Source organism: Bactrocera neohumeralis, chromosome 3, assembly GCF_024586455.1.
Source record: "Bactrocera neohumeralis isolate Rockhampton chromosome 3, APGP_CSIRO_Bneo_wtdbg2-racon-allhic-juicebox.fasta_v2, whole genome shotgun sequence".
Taxonomy (NCBI): domain Eukaryota; kingdom Metazoa; phylum Arthropoda; class Insecta; order Diptera; family Tephritidae; genus Bactrocera; species Bactrocera neohumeralis.
In genome coordinates, this window is record NC_065920.1 from 25,789,590 (window position 1) to 25,812,353 (window position 22,764).

The 22,764-nt window shown below is 37.0% G+C and overlaps 1 protein-coding gene across 1 annotated transcript in view; it reads right to left on the bottom strand.

Annotated features, from left to right (window-relative positions):
- LOC126752757 (rap1 GTPase-activating protein 1) overlaps nt 1-5,418 on the bottom strand; it is a 271,420-nt gene extending 266,002 nt beyond the window's left edge. The window contains exon 1 of the mRNA XM_050463722.1: nt 4,799-5,418. Within this exon, the coding sequence (XP_050319679.1) occupies nt 4,799-5,085 (287 nt within the window). The 5' untranslated portion in view covers nt 5,086-5,418. The remainder of the gene's footprint in view (nt 1-4,798) is intronic.
- Nucleotides 5,419-22,764: the final 17,346 nt, after the last annotated feature.

Below are 22,764 nucleotides of genomic sequence, written 5' to 3' on the forward strand. Positions count from 1 at the left end.
ACGCGCAATTGAACACGTAACAGTTATTTGCAAGAAACGTAATTAAAAACGATTGAGAAGTTGTAAAAAAAATTATTTGTTTAAAAAAATTGTTTATAATTTCAACGAAATAATTCGGTTGGATTATATAACTGCAATATATGTCAATTAAACTTATTTTGTATCATTGTTACAACAAACCGAACACCGAGCTCGAATAAGTATCAACAAAATTAGTTTTTCTCTCGTAAATGCTGAAAAAATAAATTGTTAATATCTGCGTAAAAAATTATAATTTCACAAAACCAGCTGAAACGTGTTTTTATATACTCTAAATCTAATAAACTATACGTTTGTTTTAAAAGTTTTTGACCAACAAAAATAATGTGGCCCGTTTCAAAAATTTTGTCACAAAAGCAAGTGAAAGGCGGAGTAGTATTTAAATAGAAATAGAATGAAGAAAAATATTTGTAATTAGAAATGTAATACTATATTAGTGGTGAAAAAATCTTTGTAAGTTTCTCAATATTTACAAAATGAAGAAGAGCTCATGAACGGGAGTGCCGGTATATAGTACTAGCATTTGATATGATTAGCACTTGTCATTTAAGCCATTCAAAATGATAAAACTGGTAAAAAATCTGCAAAACCAAACCTGGTAGAATTGAAGCAGCGTCTATACCATTTTAATGAGGTATACGCATACTCTCCTGCTTCACTTCAACTCTATAACTTTATTGTTGCGATCAGAGAAGTGACCAATCGAAGACAGTAATGTGGCCATGTCTAGTCTCAATTACTGAATTCAATTCGATAACTTTGTTTTTGTTTCCTCATATTTCATGTTTTTATAAGAGAGCAGGGCTCAAAGTTAGCGAAGAGAGAACTAGTGAATATAGTACTACATATGTAGTTATAGCTGTTTGTTCGCCTCTCTCTATGGCATAGAATCTCATCATAAATCTTCTCAGTTATTTTCTCATAAACATGTAATTGTTAAATAATGATAATTTTTTTCAAATATCAGTGCAGGTATATAATATATATTAGTATTTAAATTAACTTATAAATATCAATACATTTCTTAAGAATTTTATCAAAAAAAGAAGCTTATACCAGTTTTTGAAGAACATACTTGTGCAAAGAATATAAGCTTTCTGCTCTTAAATGAATGTGAAGGAAAATGCTTAAGAATTTATAATTTACCACAATTACTGGAAAATCTTTTGAGCCAGTCATCAGATCGTTTCGAAGCTAATAAAGCTGTTCAACGAAAAACAGCCAGAAAATTAAACAAATTAATGTACTCATTGAGGATTTTCAATAACACAAAAGAAATATTGTGCCACTATAATATAATAAATAATGGATGGATAAAGCATGAAGTCTACGAACTCTAATTATCACAAATCACGCAATTTCGAAAGAATAATGGACAATTTTGTTTGAGCTATTGGTTTAGATTTTTTTAATTCAAAGGAAGTAATCTTCCAAATCAAATTGGGTTATGTGTTGCAGTAAAGTTTTAAAATTATTCACATGTTCACGAAATAAATTACGTAGATATGTGTTTGAAGCGGTGTTCTTCCAAGTTGTTTAAATTATTTTAAAAAAGTTTTGTTCTGTTTTGTGATATTTGCTGGCAAACCTAAAGCAGTCTCCTATATAGATAAAGAATAGTAGATAGATTACATGCATCGAAAACAGCAACAGTAACATAGTATTATTGATTTAATCTAACTAATAATCTTACCTCAAAAAAATTTTTTTTACCTTTTTTATAATTATATTTAATTATTTGTTTGCATTTGTTTGTACATACCTGAAAGAGAGAAAAAATATTTGTTACAACAAGTAAGGAAGTACTAAGTTCGAGTGAAACCGAACTTTTTATACTCTTGCAACTTGCAGAAATCAAAGCCAGGCAATTACCTTAAGGTGTAAAATGTGAACCAGGGGAACGGACTCAAAGAAAATTTATATATACATACATACACTGTATATAACCCATACACTGACACTGATATTGGATATAAGATTTGTTAGAAATCACAATCAACCAATCACATGGAGTAAAGTCAGCCGAATGTTCGAAAACCCTGATATTAGTTATATTGGGGCTAGGCCTGTTTTCGCTGAAATTCGTCTATTTTTGGCACAAAGATACTCTGTTATGAGTAAAACATGTTCTGTAATTTTCATTGAGATTGAGTTCGAAAATCTTTATGTTAAGGTTTTTGATACACAGAATTACTTTTAATACACAGAATTACTATTGTCAGGAAAGGATTCTTTCTGAATTTTAATCGTATATCCCATACATTGACCGAAATTTCCGGTCGAAAGTCAGCCATAGGTACGAGAGTCCACATATTCGTTACCTAGGGGATTGAACAGTTTTTGTTGGCCTTGAACAATTCTTGGTCATAAGATGGCATACCCTGAAGGCACAGGAAAGTAAAAGAATCAAATGTGCTATATTGAAAGTAGGCGTGATTGTAGCTCAATTTCGCTCAATCTCACACTGTGACATAGGAATATTAGAAAAATGCCACGTACTAAATTTAGGCCAGGTCCCGATATATTGGATTTTACCAAAATGAGGGCGGTGCCACGCCCAACGTCCAATTTGGCGCCCATATGATCTCGGAGGTAAAATTTAATGTCGCTGGCATATTTAGTTATTGCCTTATCCCGCTTTTAGTAGATTTTAACCGTACCGTTATATTGGGAGTGAGCGGGGTTATCTTCCGATTTCATCAATTTTCACATTGTCGGTAGAAATGTTTGCGCTGGGCGAATTTGGATATTGTTACTTCAGCAGTTAGCGGACGGACGGACGGACAGACAGTCAACCGGATTTCATCTTTTCTCGTCACCCTGGTAATTCTATCTTGCTTAGTTTTAGATGATACGTACAACCGTTAGGTGAACAAAACTATTATACTCTGTAGCAACATGTTGCAAGAGTATAAAAATATTAGTGTATATTCTTAAGTCATTCTTAATTCCATAAAAATATGTACAATCTTGTAAAATATTATTATTCACATTTTTCAATTCTGCGCTTTCGCTGACTTGCAACGTTATCACTTTGAATTGGATTTACCCAGCAGTCTTTAATAACAGTCTTAGCTTATAGAATTGTAATTTATTAAGAATTGAACAATTTGAACGATTAGTGATTCAGCCGCAGTTTAACTGTTGCATGTCACTATTAATTTGTATAAGTAATTACTACAAAATAGTAATGCAATTCCGCCTTTCACTTAAAATTATGCTATGCTGCGAAGTCAATTTCAAAACGAAGATATTTAGAGGAAGAAAATAGAAATAATAAAGATCCTTGAAAAGAATTACGATACATCAAAACTGCAAATCAAAACAGGAAAAATCTTAACTACGGTTCTACTGAAGCTAGAATATTCTTCAAAAATAAGACAAGAACTTGATTTTGATCGTTCAGTTTGTATGGATTAGTTATACGATATTGTAGTTCTTGGGAAGAAAAGGACGTGTGCAAAATCTCAGATCGATATCTCAAAACCTGAAGAGCTAGTCCGCGAATATAAAGACAGATGGGCATGACTAAATCGATTCAGCTCAGCATGCGAAACATTTATAAGTCATATATTTTAGAGAGTTTTATCAAGGACGCTTCAAATTTTGTCGGATCTGTACTTAATTACTTTGCCAAATATAAGTGATCTGTTAACCAATTTGCTTACTGCAACTCTTTATGTCGGTACACCTCAGTAGTGCGATGCGATTTTTACAAATTTCTAACCAAATATCGTGCGCGGAATCGTTGTGAATGTTGGAAAAGGCTTTTTCTCGAAAATACAAGACTCCGAGTGCTACAAAGCCTTCAAAGACAGTTGGACGTCTTCAACTGATGAAAATAATAAAGAAGTGAAGAATATGGTGCTTGAAATTAGTCAGGCAAGCGTTAAAGAGATGCCAAGAGAGCTCAACATAAATTGCGAGTCCGTTCCAAAAGCGTTCTTGCTCGACTCGGCCCGATTAAGCTGATTTTTCTTTCAAAAAGAGCAACGTCAACAGGTCTCTTTGTACAATTCTGAAACCATATTCTTGGAGAGCATAACAACTGTCGATGAGACATGGGTTTGATATATAAAACGCCAACAATCATCGGAATGGAGTGAAAAAAACGATCCGGAAACATCCGCATCGAGCCACTATTGTAACCGCAAAACAAAAAAAAAAAACACAATGAATACTATCAAGCAACCAGCATATTCACCAAATTTTGCTCCATGTGTTTTTTTCTTGTTCTCCAAACTTAATTTGTCACTCCGTGGAACCCATTTTCAGTCGATCGAAGAGATAAAACAAAATTCGCTAAAGGAGTTCAAGGCCATCCCAAAAAATACTTATGAAAAATGTTTCGAGGACTGGAAAATACTTTGGTATAAGTGTATTACATCTGGTGGATATTACCATGAAGGCGTCGATATAAATATTGATGAATAATTAAATACTTTGCGTTTTATTTACAATTTCCGGGTACAAAAGAGAATCTTGTCTTGTACATATTGTATATTAAAATAACACTTGGCATCTCCAGCGTTGTAGAGAGAAATTTGCTTAGCTTTCACACTTCTGACGACCAAATTAATGTTTCTGAAAATTTTCTTCGTGTTATTATTAGGTATATGAAAGTTAGGAGTCGACGTTAACGGCCGGAACAAACAACAAAAAAAATTGTGTTAAATTATTTTATTCATACAAATACCGACATTAATATTAAATTGCCTTTCCACCCATAATTTCAAATATTTCATCCATATAAACTTACATTTTCTTCAATTTCACTTCGTCACAGCTCTCCAGTCGTTTATAGCTGATGTTGCATCTATCACGTCCGCCACTCAACCTACCACGCACACCGTAAGCGCCGTGCGGTGGTTCCGAGGTGCGATATTCCAAAAAACTACAACTTTTTTTCAAACTAACACCAGACTTGGAGCTATTGCGCCAATATTTTAGCATTTTATGAAATGTGCCATGTTCACTACACTCGAGCGCATCCAAATTGTCATTGCTGTCGAAACTTGTGCTATGCAGTGTGCTGTACGAGCTCATTTTCGAGCGTTATACGAATTTAAAACGATTTTAAAATGTTTTAAACTTGTGTGATTGAAATAAAAATTGCATTTGAAACTTTTATTATGCCACATGACGCGTTATCTTTCGCAACCGCCAACCGCAAACTGTTTAAAATCGAAACTGAGCCACTCGCCTCCATTAAAAACGAGGCTTGTCAGGCTGCTGGCCACTGGCCGCTTACTCGGTCCACGCCGTTATGGAATGTGCATGTGTAAGCGATTACAATTACATTTCCTCACTTCTTAAATTCTATTGTGCCTTATTTATATGCACACACACTCTTTCTCAATCGAGATTTGTTTTTTCTGTGCACTCTGTCAATGCATTCATAAAAATATACGCGTCTAATTGCCACTTCAAAAGTTGTTATTGCAAAACTGAATAGAATTATTTACAATAATAGTTCGGCTCAAGTCGGTTCGCAAAGCGGCTTACGAGTTGTCGAGCTGTGTAAGTGAATACTTTAAGCGCACAAGTGCATTCTGACGCGAAACTCTGTGGACTTGTATGGAAGTGCTTTTAATCTTTTATAGTTTATATGACAAAACAAAAAAGTTCGGTTTTTTGCAAGAAGCGACGAGAAATCACACATTGCGACATAAAAACAATTATAAAGTGTCACGCCGAAGTGCTACTGTGCAGATTATGGCCGCGTAATGCAGAGTAATTTAATTAAAAAACTTGAAAATTACTATTTTTTATGCGAAAGTGAGCGGAGAGCAGGACAATCACAGCAAACCCTCAGCACAAAAAAAAAACTACTCAGCAACAAAGAGCGCCTGCTTAAAGTGGGTGAGAACTACACAGCACATAACGCATTAAAGCAATACATACATACAGCTGCAATCTAGCATTGTTTTTGCCTACTTATATAATTGTTGTGCGTCAGCATGTAATTAATATTGGACAGTGGTCACAATATTTTTCTATTTGCACTACCAACAAAGGCATGCTCCAGCGTTGTGAGTTGTAGAGATTTGTCCACAACATCAGCTGAGCGCACACTTGCTCTCACACACATATTTACATACACACACGTAAATACAAAATTTACATATTTTCCCGCAAACAGTAAGTCGTACTTTTTATTGGCTTTTTGCCAGACTTTAAGGCGTCATTTATGGTTGATAATTGCAAACAACCCAATCTCTCGACTTCTTTGCGAGTAAGCGAATACAGAAACGAAGTAAGGATAGCTGACATGCTAGCGAGACGGATTAAAGTGTACGTTTAGCAAATTTTAGGAATCTAGAGAGTAATAAATATTTAAAATTGTCCGAAAAGCTCTCAATGATTTGTGTGGTTTGCATACTAAAGGATTTAAGAATAGTTTGTAATATACAACTCATCATAGTAGAGGTATTCTAAAGACTGACCATCGGCATATGTACATTTGCAGTGCATCGATTACTCTTTATTGTAAACGGTGATCCATTTCGAGCTTGCCTACTTTTTTTAAAGAAAAAACCAAAAAGAATCAAATTGAATGAGGAATGTTTATTATCATCCGAAAGAACATTCTTTGGCATTTATTTTTTGAAGATTATCTCTTTCAAATGTTGGGCGCAGCTACATACATACATACGTCTCAGATAAGCCATCCATTTGGTCCCACTTTCCATGATTTATTCGAGCATTTCGACTGGTAACTGGCGAATGACAAGTGTGGTGTTTTGCTCTAAGGCCTGAATTGAAGCTAAACGTTGTTCAGGCGCAAGTCTTTCTATAATGAAATGCCAAACAATACTGAACAAAAATGACATGACTGCGTGACACAACTCACGCGTGAACTGTCAAAGAAAAGCTATTGAAAAAAGATACTTGGATTACCCGTTATTTTTATTTTAGCCAAAGGAAATACTGTAACGATGGCCCAATCTCCATATTCGCCAGGCATGGCTCAGTGTGACTTTTTCTATTTCCAAAAATAAAGAAAACCTTAAAGGGTCGTCGTTTTACAAGATAACTGAAAACAGCTGAAAGCGCTAAAGACTATCCCAAAAATCAAGTTTGTGCAGTGTTTCGACGAATGAAAGAAACGCTGGACGAATAGGGACTATTTTGAAGGCGACAACATTAATGAAACAAATGAACAATTTTCTTTTTCAAGAAACGAAAATTCGCGTTATTTTCTTAACACACCTCGTATACTCGAATTCAGTTATAAAGAATTATGTACATTTGGAGTCCAAGTTACGGGATTACATGGGGGTGTCGGCCGATTTATACAAATTTTTTTTTCTCTCGATCATTACGACGTAATTTCGGAAATTCCCCGAAAGTCCAAGTAAAAGGAAGTAAAGTCCTCTCTCGACGAACAAAACCCAAACTCTATAAATCACTCATAATTCCCGTCCTGCCATATGGTGCAGAGGCTTGGACGATGGCAACAACTGATGAGTCGACGTTGCGAGTTTTCGAGAGAAAAGTTTTGCGAAAGATTTATGGTCCTTTGCGCGTTGGCCACGGCGCATATCGCATTCGATGGAACGATGAGCTGTATGAGATATACGACGACAGAGACATAGTACAGCGAATTAAAAGACAGCGGCTACGCTGGCTAGGTCATGTTGTCCGAATGGACGAAAACACTCCAGCTCTGAAAGTATTCGACGCAGTACCCGCCGGAGGAAGTAGAGGAAGAGAAAGACCTCCACTCCGTTGGAAGGGCCAGGTGGAGAAGGACCTGGCTTCGCTTGGAATATCCAATTGGCGCCACGTATCGAAAAGAAGAAACGACTGGCGTGCTGTTGTTAACTCGTCTATAATCGCGTAAACGGTGTCTACATCAATAAAGAAGAAGATATGGCAAATTTAATAGACCCTGTGGTATAAAAATAAGTTCTTTAGTAAAGACGATAAACTACATACATAGGTATTGGACAAAAGAAAAGCTAAACAAAATGAAAATTATGTTTTTGGCAGATTTTTTTCGAAAAAAAAATATAATTTGATTTAAATAGTGAAAATTTTCCGACTTTTTTGATTTTTTTTTTTTTCAAATATAAAAAAATCTTCGTTTAGGATCTTTTGAATTATAGCACGAAGACCTATGTCAATGATATCTCGAAAACTTAAGTAAAATTTGTTAAGTTGTTCCTGACAAGTCTTGACTAATTTTTTATGTGACCACAAGTATGTACGTATGTATATAACTGACCTTAAGCGCAAATTTTCAAGGCTGTATCTCCAAAGCTCTTGCACGGATCAACTTGATGGTATAAACGAACTTGGAGCTAAAGCTGACTGACTCGAGTGTTTCCACTATACGGTTGATTTTGCACTGTAAACTTCTCTTTTCACTATTCTATCAATTTTTTTATTTTTTAATTATTTTATTTATTTATTGACTTATTAATTCTACAACACATTTAGAATATTGTCCTGGATTTTCAAGTTGATCCGAGTAATAGTTTTGGAGATAAAGTCTTGAGAACTTGTGCACTCGAGGCTAGATGGGCTGAGTGAGCCATCTTTATCACGTAACGTCATCTTTAAACGCGTTTTCCTCGAAAATGTGTTTTTGAAGTCGGTTGGCAATATTTATCGAGAACTACTCAATCAATCTTCCTGAAATTTTACACAAGTCATTGGAAACAATTCTTAAACACTTGGACGAAGATTTTTTTTTCGATTACAACTATTTGAAAAATGTCCCGAATTTTTCACTGAAATTTTTTTTTTGTAAAAATGTCTGCCAAAAATCCAATTTTCAGTTTTTTTTCCTTCGTCCAAGTTCTAAGTTAAGGTTTTAACTAAAACACGTATTTTTGCACTTTAGATGGTTCTGTAACGAGTTATCCTGTCAACGCGGGCGCATCTTTTTTCGGAGGGGTCACGAGAAATGGCGTCACAATGGCCGAGCTTAAAATATGTTTTTCTAAAAATTTCGGAATTTCTTTGTTAATAGTTTATGTTTGTATCCATAAAAGTTTTTAATAAAATATTTAATTTTTTATGTGAGAAAAAAATTGTTGAACAAAGGCTGTTTTTTACCCGAGGAAACCCATGTAACACCTTGATGTTATTAAGACCTTAAGCCGTACTATAAGCAAAAAAATCGATTTATTTTCATTCTAGCCTGTCACCTTGATTTGGTATCGTGAGAGCACGTCATGATTAATATCTTAAAATAACCTAAAATATCTTATAATTTAAAAAAATAATCAATTTTATTCGCATGTACACCCCAGCACATTTTCTCGTTCAACAATTAAAAATTTGTACATTCACTGTAAGTTGACAAATAATAACGGTGCCATTAGCTTTTATTTTCTTGCAGAATGTGCTCTTGTTCACATATGAACTTTGCAGGCGACAGTACGTCATGATTAATATCTTAAAAATATACGAAATATCTTATAATATAAAAAGAGCAATACACGGTAGGGGTATTCACGGTATATTTCAATTTTATTTCCTCGTAATTTTCGCATTTTAACATTTTTTATTTAAAAATAAATTTTAATATATTTCATATTTAGCACGAGATACTTCCGAGTGATTTAACACGACAAAACTCAAGCAAAAGTTTTTTTTAATTTGCGATTTTTTTATTTACTCATAAGCAAAAACAAAAAAAAAATAAACTTTTCCTTACTAACCCTTTTACTAAACACAAATAATTGAATATCCCAATCTTTCCATTTTGCATAAATAAAAATTTAATTATAATTGTTTTAATTTATATTGCCGGAATTTAAGGGTCAAACTCTCGGCGACCCAGAAAAAATACGCAGAATTCGCTTTGATCATTTGAAGCCAATATAACTGCTAATTGACTTATGACCGCTCGCTGCTCATTTCCCATAACTCGCTTTGGCGTCACATGCCGCTGGGCACAGCTGTTGCTGCAACCGAGCTCGAACACCTCCAGTGGCTTATCACTTTATCAACGTACATTTCCAACTGTTCCCCACAAATTAGGATATAATTTGTAAAAGGCAAAGGTTTTCGGCAGATCATCCCGCTGCGGACAATACGCACCGGACACACTAACCGAATTGAAGAAAGATAACACAGAAGGGCGCCTTATGAATTGTGGATGAGCGCACCTTTTTCCCCCAACACAGCTGTTTGATGTGGCACAAACCAAATGAAAATGAAAAATACTTATGTGAGTTTGTATGTAGTAGAGTAGATCCCTTAATTGTATGTGTGTTTATAATCCTTAGCCTTTTCGCTTGGACCGTCGAGAAATGTTGGCGAAGAAAAGTGCAACGTCAGCAGTATGTTCGCTGTGTGACATTTACAATGTGTCTGCAATTTATATGTCTCACTTTTCGCTGTGACGGCATAAAGTCATTAATTTATGTACATATGTATGTATGTGTGAATGTAGTTGTGTTTGTGTGTGTGTGAGTTTTTGTTTTTCTGTGCATTTTGTAATCTGAGTAGAGCAGTTTTACTTTTAACTTCAACTTTTCACTTATCTGCTGAAGTGACATTTGACCAGCGTGGAGTTGCCACTTACAACTAACGCTTTTAATACAAATTTCTCCAGGCATTTACCTAAATTGAGTGCAAAACTTTTTGTGTGCCAACTGACTGCATTAATTAAGTGCATTTCACTAGCTGTAAACATCAACGCGCATTTTGCATAACACTTTTCGTACATGCGGACCAAATGTGGGCTTCATATATATCTACATATGTACATATGTATGTATATGCAACATTATCACCACGTCACACTTCGCGGATAATAAATTTCGCACTCTGATCAGGTTTGCCTTGCACTCATTCACGATATAATGTCCAAATGTCAATCCTGTTGGTTTTCGTAAAATTTTAGTTTTCAAATTAAATTAGTTACATGCATATGTATGTATGTATGATACATAAACATATACTACTACGAGCAAAAAATAGTAAAACTTTGTTCATGTTTTCAAAATACTTAATTTAATCCTCGAAATTTATGTCGCCCCACTCAAAGTAAACATCCTTAGTCCCAATGCACTTGCGCCAAGGTTTTTTCCAATCCTCGAAACAGTTCTTAAAGTCAATTTCCGGAATAGTCTTCAATGCGCGTAGCGATTCACGTTTAATGTCTTCAATTGACTCAAAACGGTTTCCCCGTAGAAGGCGGTTGAGCTTGCTGAATAGCCAAGTTGTCGCACGGAGCTAAATCAGGCGAATACGGTATTTACGACAAGATATTGCACCACACCTCGATAATCGAGGAAAACTGCGAACATAACCTTGATTTTTGACCTGCTTTGACGTCGGTTTTCGACTTCAGCTCACCTTTGCCACGATATTTAGCCGAATGATCGTCTGTTTCTGGGTCGTAGGTATAGATCGAAGACTCATCGCCAGTAATAAAACATGTCATGTCATCGTGGTAGTCGGAAAGCATTGTTTCACAAACGTTAGCGCGATGCTGTTTTTTAAAACAAAATGAGTGATTTTGGAACCAATCGTGCTTTCACTTTTCTTATGCCCAAATGATCTTTCAAAATGGTTTTCGCTGATCCTTCCGATATTCCAACGATGCCAGTAAGATCTCTGACTGTTAATTGTCAATTCTCAAGCACCAATTTCTTTATTTTATTGACGTGTTGATCATCAGTTGATGTTGATGGCCATCCTGAACGTGGTTCGTCGTCGTCGCGTTCTCGACCGTCTTTGAATAAGTTATACCAAACGAAAACGCTTGCTCGCGACAAGCAATTATCACCGAAAACCTTTTCTTTGGAGTGAGTTAAGAGGGTGTTAAGCGACAGCTTAAAATCTTCCAATAGAATCCCTTCATTTCCTATCTGTAAAAAGAAATTGTAAAATTTCTGATGCTCGTCTGTTTTAACAGTCAGTTTCTCATTCGGATTTCGAATAAAATAGAACAATAGTTCCAGAAACTCTCTGCTCTGCTACCTCAGGACTGATAGTGCAACTTCAGGAATGAAATTTGCTCACTATTATAAGGAGTTAGGTTGGATATCACAGATATCATTCTCCAATACGAAGACGAGGTTCAAGGATGAAGAGGGGATCAAATGTAAGGCAGAAGTCCTAAACTTGAATAAAGAGGTTGCAATTAAAGATTGGATATGAAGTGATTGAGCTCCAAGGGTGATGTTCAAAATTGGCTCTCATGGAGATACCTTAAGGTTACGTTTTGTTAAGTTTAACTTGAGTAGGTAATGAAATAGCCAAAAAATAATGGATCTCACTTGGAAAGATATTTATCCAAAAGCTTCTTCAAGTGTATCATCTCATAGAACGACGAAACGTTTTGAGTTTATCACAAATTTATTAGAGCAGTCGATATCAATTCCAACCAGATCGGTTCTCCGACATATAGTATTTCAATCTCAGTCCAGCAAATGGTGACCTATGGAGGAGAAAGTGACTGTGTATATAATTACAGCTCGCCTTCATCTACAGCTCTGGCAAAGAGCGAATTTCAAAATATTTAGTCGCTCTGCCTGTGCACCTATTGAACAGTGTACAACGTCCGGTGTGTTTGACATGCGTACCTGCCATCGATGGACTAACGTCACGGTGTTAAAAGTTCGTGGAACAAAACAATGAATTGATCAACGGCTCAAATAATGGAAGCTTTCTGCAAGCACTATTTCGTTTCAATTGGTAAGATGGAAGAGACAACTGTTTCACCTTGCTGAGGTCGAGGCCGATCTAAAACCTCTGCCGTGCTGTGGGTCCGGCACCCGCCCGAGTTGTGACTCCACACTAAACTGAAGGTTTACCACCACGAATTTCCCCAAAGTGCCAAACCCAATGAGCAGATTGGAGCGAACTCCAAGGGCTAAGTGCTCCCCGTGGTACTAGATTAACCAGATTACACTCTCCGGTCACACCTTGTAGCGTTTGCTACTACCTGTTGAACACCCATCGAACTCAATGACTGGTGACATTTGTCGCTTAAACTTCAAACTGCTAAGTTCAAGTAATACAGAGGAGTAGGTATTCTAACGGGTCACTTTCGGCCAAAAGTATCTCGCAGTCGCACAAACATCTGATTTGCGGAGCTCTCTTGAGATTCATTAGTGCTACAACGCAAGAGGATATTGGAAAATCGACTCGCTCCAAATGGATGAAATTGAAGTAAGGGTGCCCTAGCAAACTCATCGGCTCTGCAGTTTCCGGTGATTCCTCTGTGACCGGCCACCCATACAAGTCCAATATGGAAAAAACTTGTAGCTTTGCTAATAACTGGATTTGAGCTGACTATGCGCTCAACTCAAAGCCAGTATAACCGCGTGACTTTCGGAGAATATGAGGGATAGGAACAATTTAAGCTTCAGGTCTAAGTTTGGTAAGGAAGATCCACGCAGTATTGCAAAAGTTATTATTCCGAAAGTTGAAATTCAAACTGCAAGGTATAGATGTACACTTATTCATATCAAAACATATTCACAATCAAAAGGACAATGCAATAAAGTATCGATATCTACATACATATGTATGTATATAATAGTCCATAAAAGCCTACCCCAATGAAAATTAAGTTGTCAATAAATACAAATATGTCCTGTTGTAATTAAATTGTTTAAAAGGTAGTCAGGTATCTTCCCTGGAAATAAAGAGAAGCCATGTTATACCATAAGAGTGACATTTCAGCACCTTTTCGTTTTATCAGCGAACCGTTACTAAGTGTCACACTTATCGTTGCGAAGGCATCTACTATCCGGATAAGTCCTGCCATTCATTTACTTAAGTGCGCAACTGTTGAGCGCAACTTCCTGCTTGCTTCCCGCTTGCATGCAACCACGTGTTCTTATGTATGTGTGTGTGTGTGCGTAGAAATGAGCACGTGTCAGGAATGTGCCATGTGTTGGTGGATTAAAACGTTCCTAGTCATTAGCGACACTGCATTTTAATTGCTTCGGTTTTTAGTTCTTCTTTAACATCGTCCTTTTCCTTCTTTTTCATTTCCTTTGACATTTGCTACATTCAGGCGAGTTTAGGAACAAGTTCGTAGGCGTTGAAACTATTAATAAATGCGGTTTGCAAACATTTAAAACGTGCATGTCATGTGAATATCATCATTACGGTACTCATTAATACGTAATGTGACGCGGGATACAATTATAAAAAACTGCCTGTTGATTATTCACACTTAAGAAAGTCGAATATTACAATATTTACGACTGTTCCTTGATGTTTTCACAAATTAGTTCCAATTACCTTCGATTACCGAATGAAGTAACGTCGAGGATATGAAAATAACTTCATTCTTGGCAGATGTATCTTTAGGATAATCATTGTAGGGCAAAGTATAATGAAAAAATTGCTCACATTAATTATGAGTCTAAGAATATCGTAAGAAAATATGCCTTCTGTTTCATTTGCTTCAACGCTTCACAAAATGCTTCAGTTAAAAAAGTGCAACCACATGATCCGCTAGTTAGTCCTTCCAGAACAGAGCCGCGCTTAATCTACCATTGCTGTCACATATTGAGTACTTAAGTGTAGGAGAGTATACATCTCTTCAAACGTTCTTACTATACTTAGTGTACATAAAGTTCCACCTTAATATACCTAATACTTTCGTAGAATTTCCCTGAACCCTGGAAAAAGCAACGGCTGGTTATAATCAGTAAGAGAAAAGGAGATCCCAATTTGCCATTAGTATACCGTCCACTATGCATGCTTGACACAGCGGGAAAGCTGTATGAAAGGCCACTTAAACCCAAACTCGAAGCGGCTATCAACGAAGCTGGAGAACTTTCTACTGGACAACACGGCTTTACATCCGGCAGATTAACTCTACGAGCTATAAAATGCGTCATTGAAGGTGTAGAAGTCACAGATGGCATAAATACAAAAGAATAGGTTGCTGACTACCTCAAAGCTATGACGCGGAGCTACCTAAGCAACAGAAAACTGCTGTGCCAAAATGGAAAGGGATCACAGATAACGGTCACGTCAGAAGCAGCACATGGACCCATTCTAGGACCAGACTTGTGGAACATCAAATACGGCGGTATATCAAAACTCGAAATGCCAGGCGAATCGTATTTAATGGGCTACGTGGACGACATTGCAGCAGTAGTTAGAGCAAGAGACACAACAGAAGCGCGAAGAATGATTGAACAGTTCGTAATACATACGCAAGCATGACTCGACTCACACAACCTCCAGCTCGCTACGGAAAAAACTGAGCTATTAGCGGTAGAAGACAACCAGACTAATAAAAGATCTAGATTTATGGACAAGCCGTAAATTTGGAGAAGTCGATTTTTACACAGCCCAGCAGTTATTCGGTCACGGATACTTCAAAAAGCACTTGCTCAGAATGGGAAAAGTCGAAGAACTGTCATGCCTATGCAACGACGCGACAGAAGACTATGCTGAACAGGTTCTTAGAACCTGCAGCAGCACATGCCGTTGCTGTGACGACAGTACTTACGATGGGGAAGGCTTTTTCGACCCCCTCATCCTCAAATAAAAAAAACTTTCGTAGAAACTTCCCCCATCCGATCTAGTCATTGTCTACTTTTATGTGGCATATTCTCAATTATTTTCCGACCTTCTTCTTCTTAATTGGCGTAGACACCGCTTACGCGATTTTAGCCGAGTTAACAACAGCGCGCCCGTCGTTTCTTCTTTTCGCTACATGGCGCCAATTGGATATTCCAAGCGTAGCCAGGTCTTTCTCTACCTGGTCTTTCTCTCGAAAACTCGCAACGTCGACTCATCAGTTGTTGTCATCGTCCAAGCCTCTGCACCATATCAGGACGGGAATTATGAGTGACTTATAGAGTTTGGTTTTTGTTCGTCGAGAGAGGACTTTGCTTCTCTATTGCCTACTCAGTCCGAAGTAGCACCGTTGGCAAGAGTTATCCTGCGTTGGATTTTCAGGCTGACATTGTTGGTGGTATTTACGCTGGTTCCAAGATAGACGAAATTATCTACAACTTCAAAGTTATGACTGTCAACAGTGACCTGGAAGCGAGTGCGACGACTTTTTGTTTGATGAAGGAAATATTTCGTCTTGCCCTCGTTTACTGCTAGACCCATTTGTTATACTTCCTTGTCCAGTCTGGAGAAGCAGAACTAACGGCGCGGGTGTTGAGGCCGATGATTTGACGGAGCTTGCGCGACCATTGTGCAGATATCGTTCTTGTGCCCTATATTTCATTAAGGTTGTGACCCGTTGTCGTTTGAGACGCCTATGGTCCTAGCTATCTCACTAATCTTCAATTGTCGTTGAGCAACTACAAAATCTTGAACACCTGTCCTCCGTGTTAGCCATTTTCGCAGTACCTAGGGTGGATCATCAAAAAACGAGGAGACTTACATTGAAGCTGGTTTACCAAATTTTTCACTGTGTTTAAACAGTATTGAATAGTACTTTTCCAATACAATTTACATTACAATTTTCAAGAACACACAATAACAATGATAATTCAATCAAGTATTTTTTACTACTTAATAAACAGAATCATGCCGGATTCCAACTTTCAAAGTAGTATGGAAGATGGCGAGGTGGAAACACTATCTTCCCCATTGACCAGCTTTTGCTAGTGTAAGATTGAAACATCTCGGTAACCAGACGTTCGGCGCACCAGACGAATTGGCTAAAATCGTCGTTAGCCTTCTCAACAAGTTTGTGATAAGTTTGGCAGCAAAAAGGACTGGCATTCTTAGGTGTTGAAGAGAGATCCTTCCTGATTCTTGATCGGCCAGCTGATTTAACATAACGTATCAGTATAGCAAACTAACAGGGCTTTTATCGGGCTTCGAGAGTTATAGTATATAATGGTTTTATAGATACTTGTTAGAGATATCTCAGTGAAACATTTTGCAATATGAACGAGAGATAAAATTTTCAACACCCGATTAAATTAATTTATATTTAATCCGCAAAGTTTGCCAATTTAAGATTATTTTCGCTGACGAAACAGAAGTTTCATTGGTTTTCTAATTTACAACAATCAAACAAAACTTTCAAATCTTTTGTTAAACTGTTTCAGAATTAATCAAAGCCTACGTAAGCCATTGTTAGTTGATTTGAAAGACGTGTGTTTATAAATATACATACATATGTACATACTTACATACTATGTGTGTGTGTTGAGTGAAATAAAATTTTCTAATTTGATTGTAGCCGAAAACTTTTCCAGCTCATCAACTACAACCTAATCTTATCGCGAACAGATGAATAACGGAATAACATTTTGCGCTGACGCTCCGTTATGCTCGCATCGTTTTAACTCCTCTTAACCTATTTAGCAAATTTTCGCTTCCAAGGCATAAAGGAGACATAAAGCACAAAACAGGAAAATAAAACAAATAACTTGTTTACAACTCACATATGAAAGCGATGCGAAAAACAAAGTTTGCCACCCTGTGCTTATACGCACCCATTCACCGATTTCTTACTCAACTCACTTTGTGTCTGTTTTCTTGAAAATGTTCCTTTGGCACAGATTCGCACAAAACTCGATTGCATTAGAAACTCAGTTTTCTTCACATCTTCATCGCATTGTTGTTTTGTAAGAAAACATACGAAACTGACTAAACTACTAACACACTTATAAATATGTGTAAATATATGTGTACGCATGTGTGTACTGTTATGTAAGTGCGTGATGTAAAATGTTTGAAATCATAAAAAGCGAGAAATGAAACTTAAACTGACACAAAGCGCGAAGGAGCGAGCACAAAAGCATAAAAGTGTGTCACTGCTCAGGCAAATACATACGCACACAAATAATGTGTGTGTGTGTATGCGTGCAAATGTGTTCAGGACGATTTATTACGACTCACAAACGAGAGTGTGACAACAAAAAGTTACAATGTTGCGGGAATGGCGAATTCGAGCAAAAACGAAATTCGTGGGTGGCGGGACATACATACATATGTATGTATGTATATATGTATAAACATTTTTGCTTGTATCAATACATACATACATACATACATATACATGTATGTATCTACCCACACAAGTCCAAAATTATATGTGGTGATAACGGTTGTTTGTCACTTTGCGTTATTAAAATAGTTGTGTGTTACTAACTTTGTCGGGAGAAGAACCGAACTTGATTACCGAACACTTCACCAATATTGGTTAAGCGTAGAAGTCATAAATCGTTTGTGTAATATCCAGTATGGAACACATCCAGCGACGAAGATCCTTAAAATAAATTCCTGCTACAAAAATATTAAGGACTAGTAGAGCTAGTTCCTAACACTTTATGTAAAGTTTTCTCTAATTGTGTTCTTATCAACCATTATTAACTTCCAACAACACTTTTCATATCAATATCACATAATATCGTGTGACCCTTTTGAGGAAATCACTACTATATCACTATATCAACCACATTCAAGAGTTAATCAGCTGTGCTCTGCCCAATCTACAAGCAGGGGAACCCCACAATCTGCGACAATTACCGTGGGATAATCCTCCTTAATATTGCATATAAGGTCTTATCGAGCGTATTGTGTGAAACACTGAAACCCTTCGTCAACAAACTGATTGGACCTTATCAGTGTGACTTTAGACCTGGAAAATCTACTTTCGATCAGATTTTCACCATGCGCCAAATCTTGGTTAAGGCCGATCAAAGGAAGAACGACACACACCTCTTCGTCGATTTTAAAGCCACCTTCGACGTCACGAAAAGGAACGGCCTCTATCCTGTCATACCTGTATCTGAACTTGGCATCACCGCAAAGCTAATACGGCTGTGTAATCTGACATTAAACAACAGCAAAAGTTTCGTCAGGATCGGGAAGGCCCGAGCCTCTCGATACCAAGCGAGGTTTCAGACAAGGCGACCCCTATCGTGCGATTTCTTCAGCCTACTGTTGGAGAAAATAATTCGAGCTGTAGAACTAAATAGAGAAGGTACCATCTTCCATAAAAGTGTAGAGCTGCTGGCGTACGCCTATGATATTGATATCATTGGCCTTAACAACCGCGCCGTTAGTGCTGCTTTCTCTAGAATGCATAAGGCAGCGAAGCAAATAGGTCTGGTGGGGAATTAGGGCAAGACTTTCATCTAACTCCTGACATCAAACAAACAGTTTTCGCACTCGCCACTAGGCATCCACGTCACTGTTGACAATCACAACTTTGAAGTCGTAAATAATTTCGTCCATCTTGGAACCAGCATTCACACCAACAACCACGTCAGCCTCGTAATCCAACGCAGAATATCTCTTGTCAACAGGCGCTACTTTGGTCTGAGTAGGAAGTTGCAAAGTAAAGTCCTCGCAAAGACCACACTCTATAAGTCCCTCATAATTCCCATCCTACTATATAACAATGACATCATCTGATGAGTCGTCCTTAGCAATATTCGAGAGAAAGTTTTGGCGGAAGACGGCGAATATTGCAGTTGATGGAACGATAAGCTGTTTGATATATACGGCGACATTGACAAAGTTCGGCAAATCAAGAGGCAGCGGCTGTGCGGGCTAGGTTGTGTTGTTCGGATGGAAGAGAACGCTCCAGCTTGAAAGTTTTCGATTCAGTACTCGCCGGTGGAAGCAGAGAAGACCTCTGCTCCGTTGAAGAGATAAGGTGGATATGGACCTGGCTGCACTTGGTATCTCGAAATGGCGAAAAGAAGAAACTACTGACGCGATGTTGTTAACTCAGCTATAACCTCGTAAGCGGTACCTACGCCAGTAAAAAATAAGAAGGTACAACGGTTACTGCTATTGTAACTATATTCGCCAAACCGAGGAAACCGGCGAATCGAACTGATAACTGGTATAAATGCCATTCATACTGGTATAATCAAATAGCATAAAAATACCTTCTTTTTTAACCATTACAGAAACTAACAAATATCAAAGTGAAAACATCGTGATCATAAAAGTGTCGCGTAGTAGAGGCGAATTATATTTCTATGAACCTTATATGACAAGATAAGCCATAAATAATGCAAAAATTAACAATAGCTCTAATGAACACATCAAGTTAAACGTTTGCACCCTTAATTTTGCAACTGCAATAGCTCAACTTTCCACGATTAACCGAGGGTGGTTAGCAAACCGTTTGACCGGGTATCGGACTGGCGAAAACCCACAATTTTTCTATTATTGGCAGTTTAACCATTAAAATAAAATTACGAAATATTTTTTGTACAAAAATTCATTGTGTTTTTTTTTTTTTTTTGTGGACAGATTTTTGTTTTGCATTGTTAGCGCCAATTGAGGCAATTCGATTCGAAATAGGGTTTCTAGGCTACTTACGGCGCATATGCAAATATCTCGTATCGCGTATGTAGGTACGCTTATGTATGTACATGAGTAGGTAAGCGCTTGGACGGACATTATCGTAAAATAAATTGGCAACGGGCAATCGGGCATTGATTTATGCTGATTATTACAACTACAATGCATGTCCTTTGTATATTTTTTTATGGAATGCCTATAAATCTTGGTTTCAGCAATTAGCTGATGAGGAGATTATGGTATTTTTATAACAGTTTCGTCAAATCTGGCACTCAAATCTACTTACCATAAATAATTTGCACGCCGATAATAGCTCATATATAGTTATGACAATTTTATTAGAAGTGGCATGTACATATATATATATACGTACATTATATTTATATATACAGGTACATATATATGTGTATATAAGTACCCAACTCAATTTATATGGAATAATAAAAGCTCTTAAACCATTGCCGGCGTGTCTAATAAATGACCACTGCAGCGACCATAAAGTAGCACCATTTTATGTGTCGTATAACGGCGAAGGTGGCAACGGTAGTGGGCGTGTGCACTTGTTAAACTATCCGATTGCCAATTGAGTTGTTGTTAAGTTGAAGTACTAACTGCTTGGCGGTGCTTAGAGAACAATTGTCGCCTTGAACAGCTGTCTTCTGAATGGACAGCGTGGGTGTGACTTTGAAAATGCAGAATATGGAGAAGCGAGTATTGGACTAATGCTCAAATCACGATATTACAACTGTGAATATACTTTTTTTAATATTTATACCCTGAACAGGGTATATTAAGTTTGTCACGATGTTTGTAACACCCTATAAAGTATATATACATATATAAATGATCAGTATGTTGAGCTGAGTCGATATATATACGAACCAGTCCCTCAGTTTTTAAGATATCGTTTTGAAATTTTGCAAACGTTATTTTCTCTTCAAGAAGCTGCTCATTTGTCGGAACGGCCGATATCGGACCACTATAGCATATAGCTACCATACAAACCGAACGATCGGAATCAAGTTCTTGTATGGAAAACTTTCACATTTGACAAGGTATATTCGCGAAATTTGGTATATACTATTTTCTAAGGCAACAATGTAATCTCCGAAGAAATTGTTCAGATCGGTTTACTATAGCATATAGCTGCCATACAAACCGAACGATCGGAATCAAGGGCTTGTATGGAAAACTTTCGCATTTGACGTGGTATCTTCACGAAATTTGACATGGATTACTGCTTAAGCTAATAATATAATCTTCGAAAAAATTGTTCAGATCGGATTACTATAGCATATAGCTTTCATATAAACTGTACACATAGTTACTAAAAGAAATGCACCTGTGAAGGGTATATTAGCTTAGAAGTTAACGTTTTTTCTTCTTTTCTACTAATATTTTTAATATTCTTGCGGATATATGTATGTACATAAATATACTATACGGTAAATATTATAAAAAGTTTCTATTAACCGCCTGAGCGCTTAGCCACAAGTTGGGGGTCGCGCGGTAAAGCCATAGTTTAGAGAAAAAGTTGTTTTCAATAACATTTTCCCGCAGGTAGGTAATAATAAACGTCAAATTTTATTTTGGTTACGAAAGGCTCCGAAGGGTAATAAATATACATATGTATGTCTGTTAATCTAGTATTTGTAAGTTTTAGTTGTACAATAGAGGAGACTTAAATGTCTTTTTCTCTCCCTTGAAGTAATACTTTGTCCAGTGATCCCGAGGAAGAGACATGAGATGAGAGTGGGTCAGGCTTAGCGGATTGAAATTCCGCACTCTGGCTTTCAATGCTTCTTCCTTGAAGTCTCATATCTATAGGTAACGACGGTTTTTAACGAAATACCATAGCGAAAATTAGTAAAACCTTTTAAATAAAATTTCTTGCAAAAACCCATTCGTTGAAATATTTCTTTTCTAGATTGGTATGACTGTCAGCGACACCGGTGCCAAAGGTCACATCAAAATAATCATTAATGTTTAGTATACGCTTGTCTTTCTGAAAAACATAAATTCGGCATTTTCACAAAGAGTGAAATTATTCCACAAAGAAGTTCCATTAAATTTTTTGAGCGAAATTAAATTTCTGGTGCAGGAACGTTCAGAATGTTGGAAAAGGCCTTTGGTGATAATTGTTTGTCGCGAGCAAGTGTCTTTGATTGGTAAAAATTATTCAAAGAGGGACGAGAACGCCTTGACAACGAACCACGTACAGGACGGCCATCAACATGAACTGATGATCAATACGTCAATAAAATAAAGGAACTGGAGCTTGAGAATCGACGATTAACAGTCACAGATCTTACTGCATCGTTGGAATATCGGAAGGATCAGTGATAACCAGTTTGAAAGCTAATTTGGGCCTAAGAAAAGTGAAAGCTTGATTGCTTCCAAAATCACTAAATTTTTTCGAAAAACAGTGACGCGTTAACTTTGTGGAACAATGCTTTCCGACTACCATTATATCATGAAACGTATTATTAA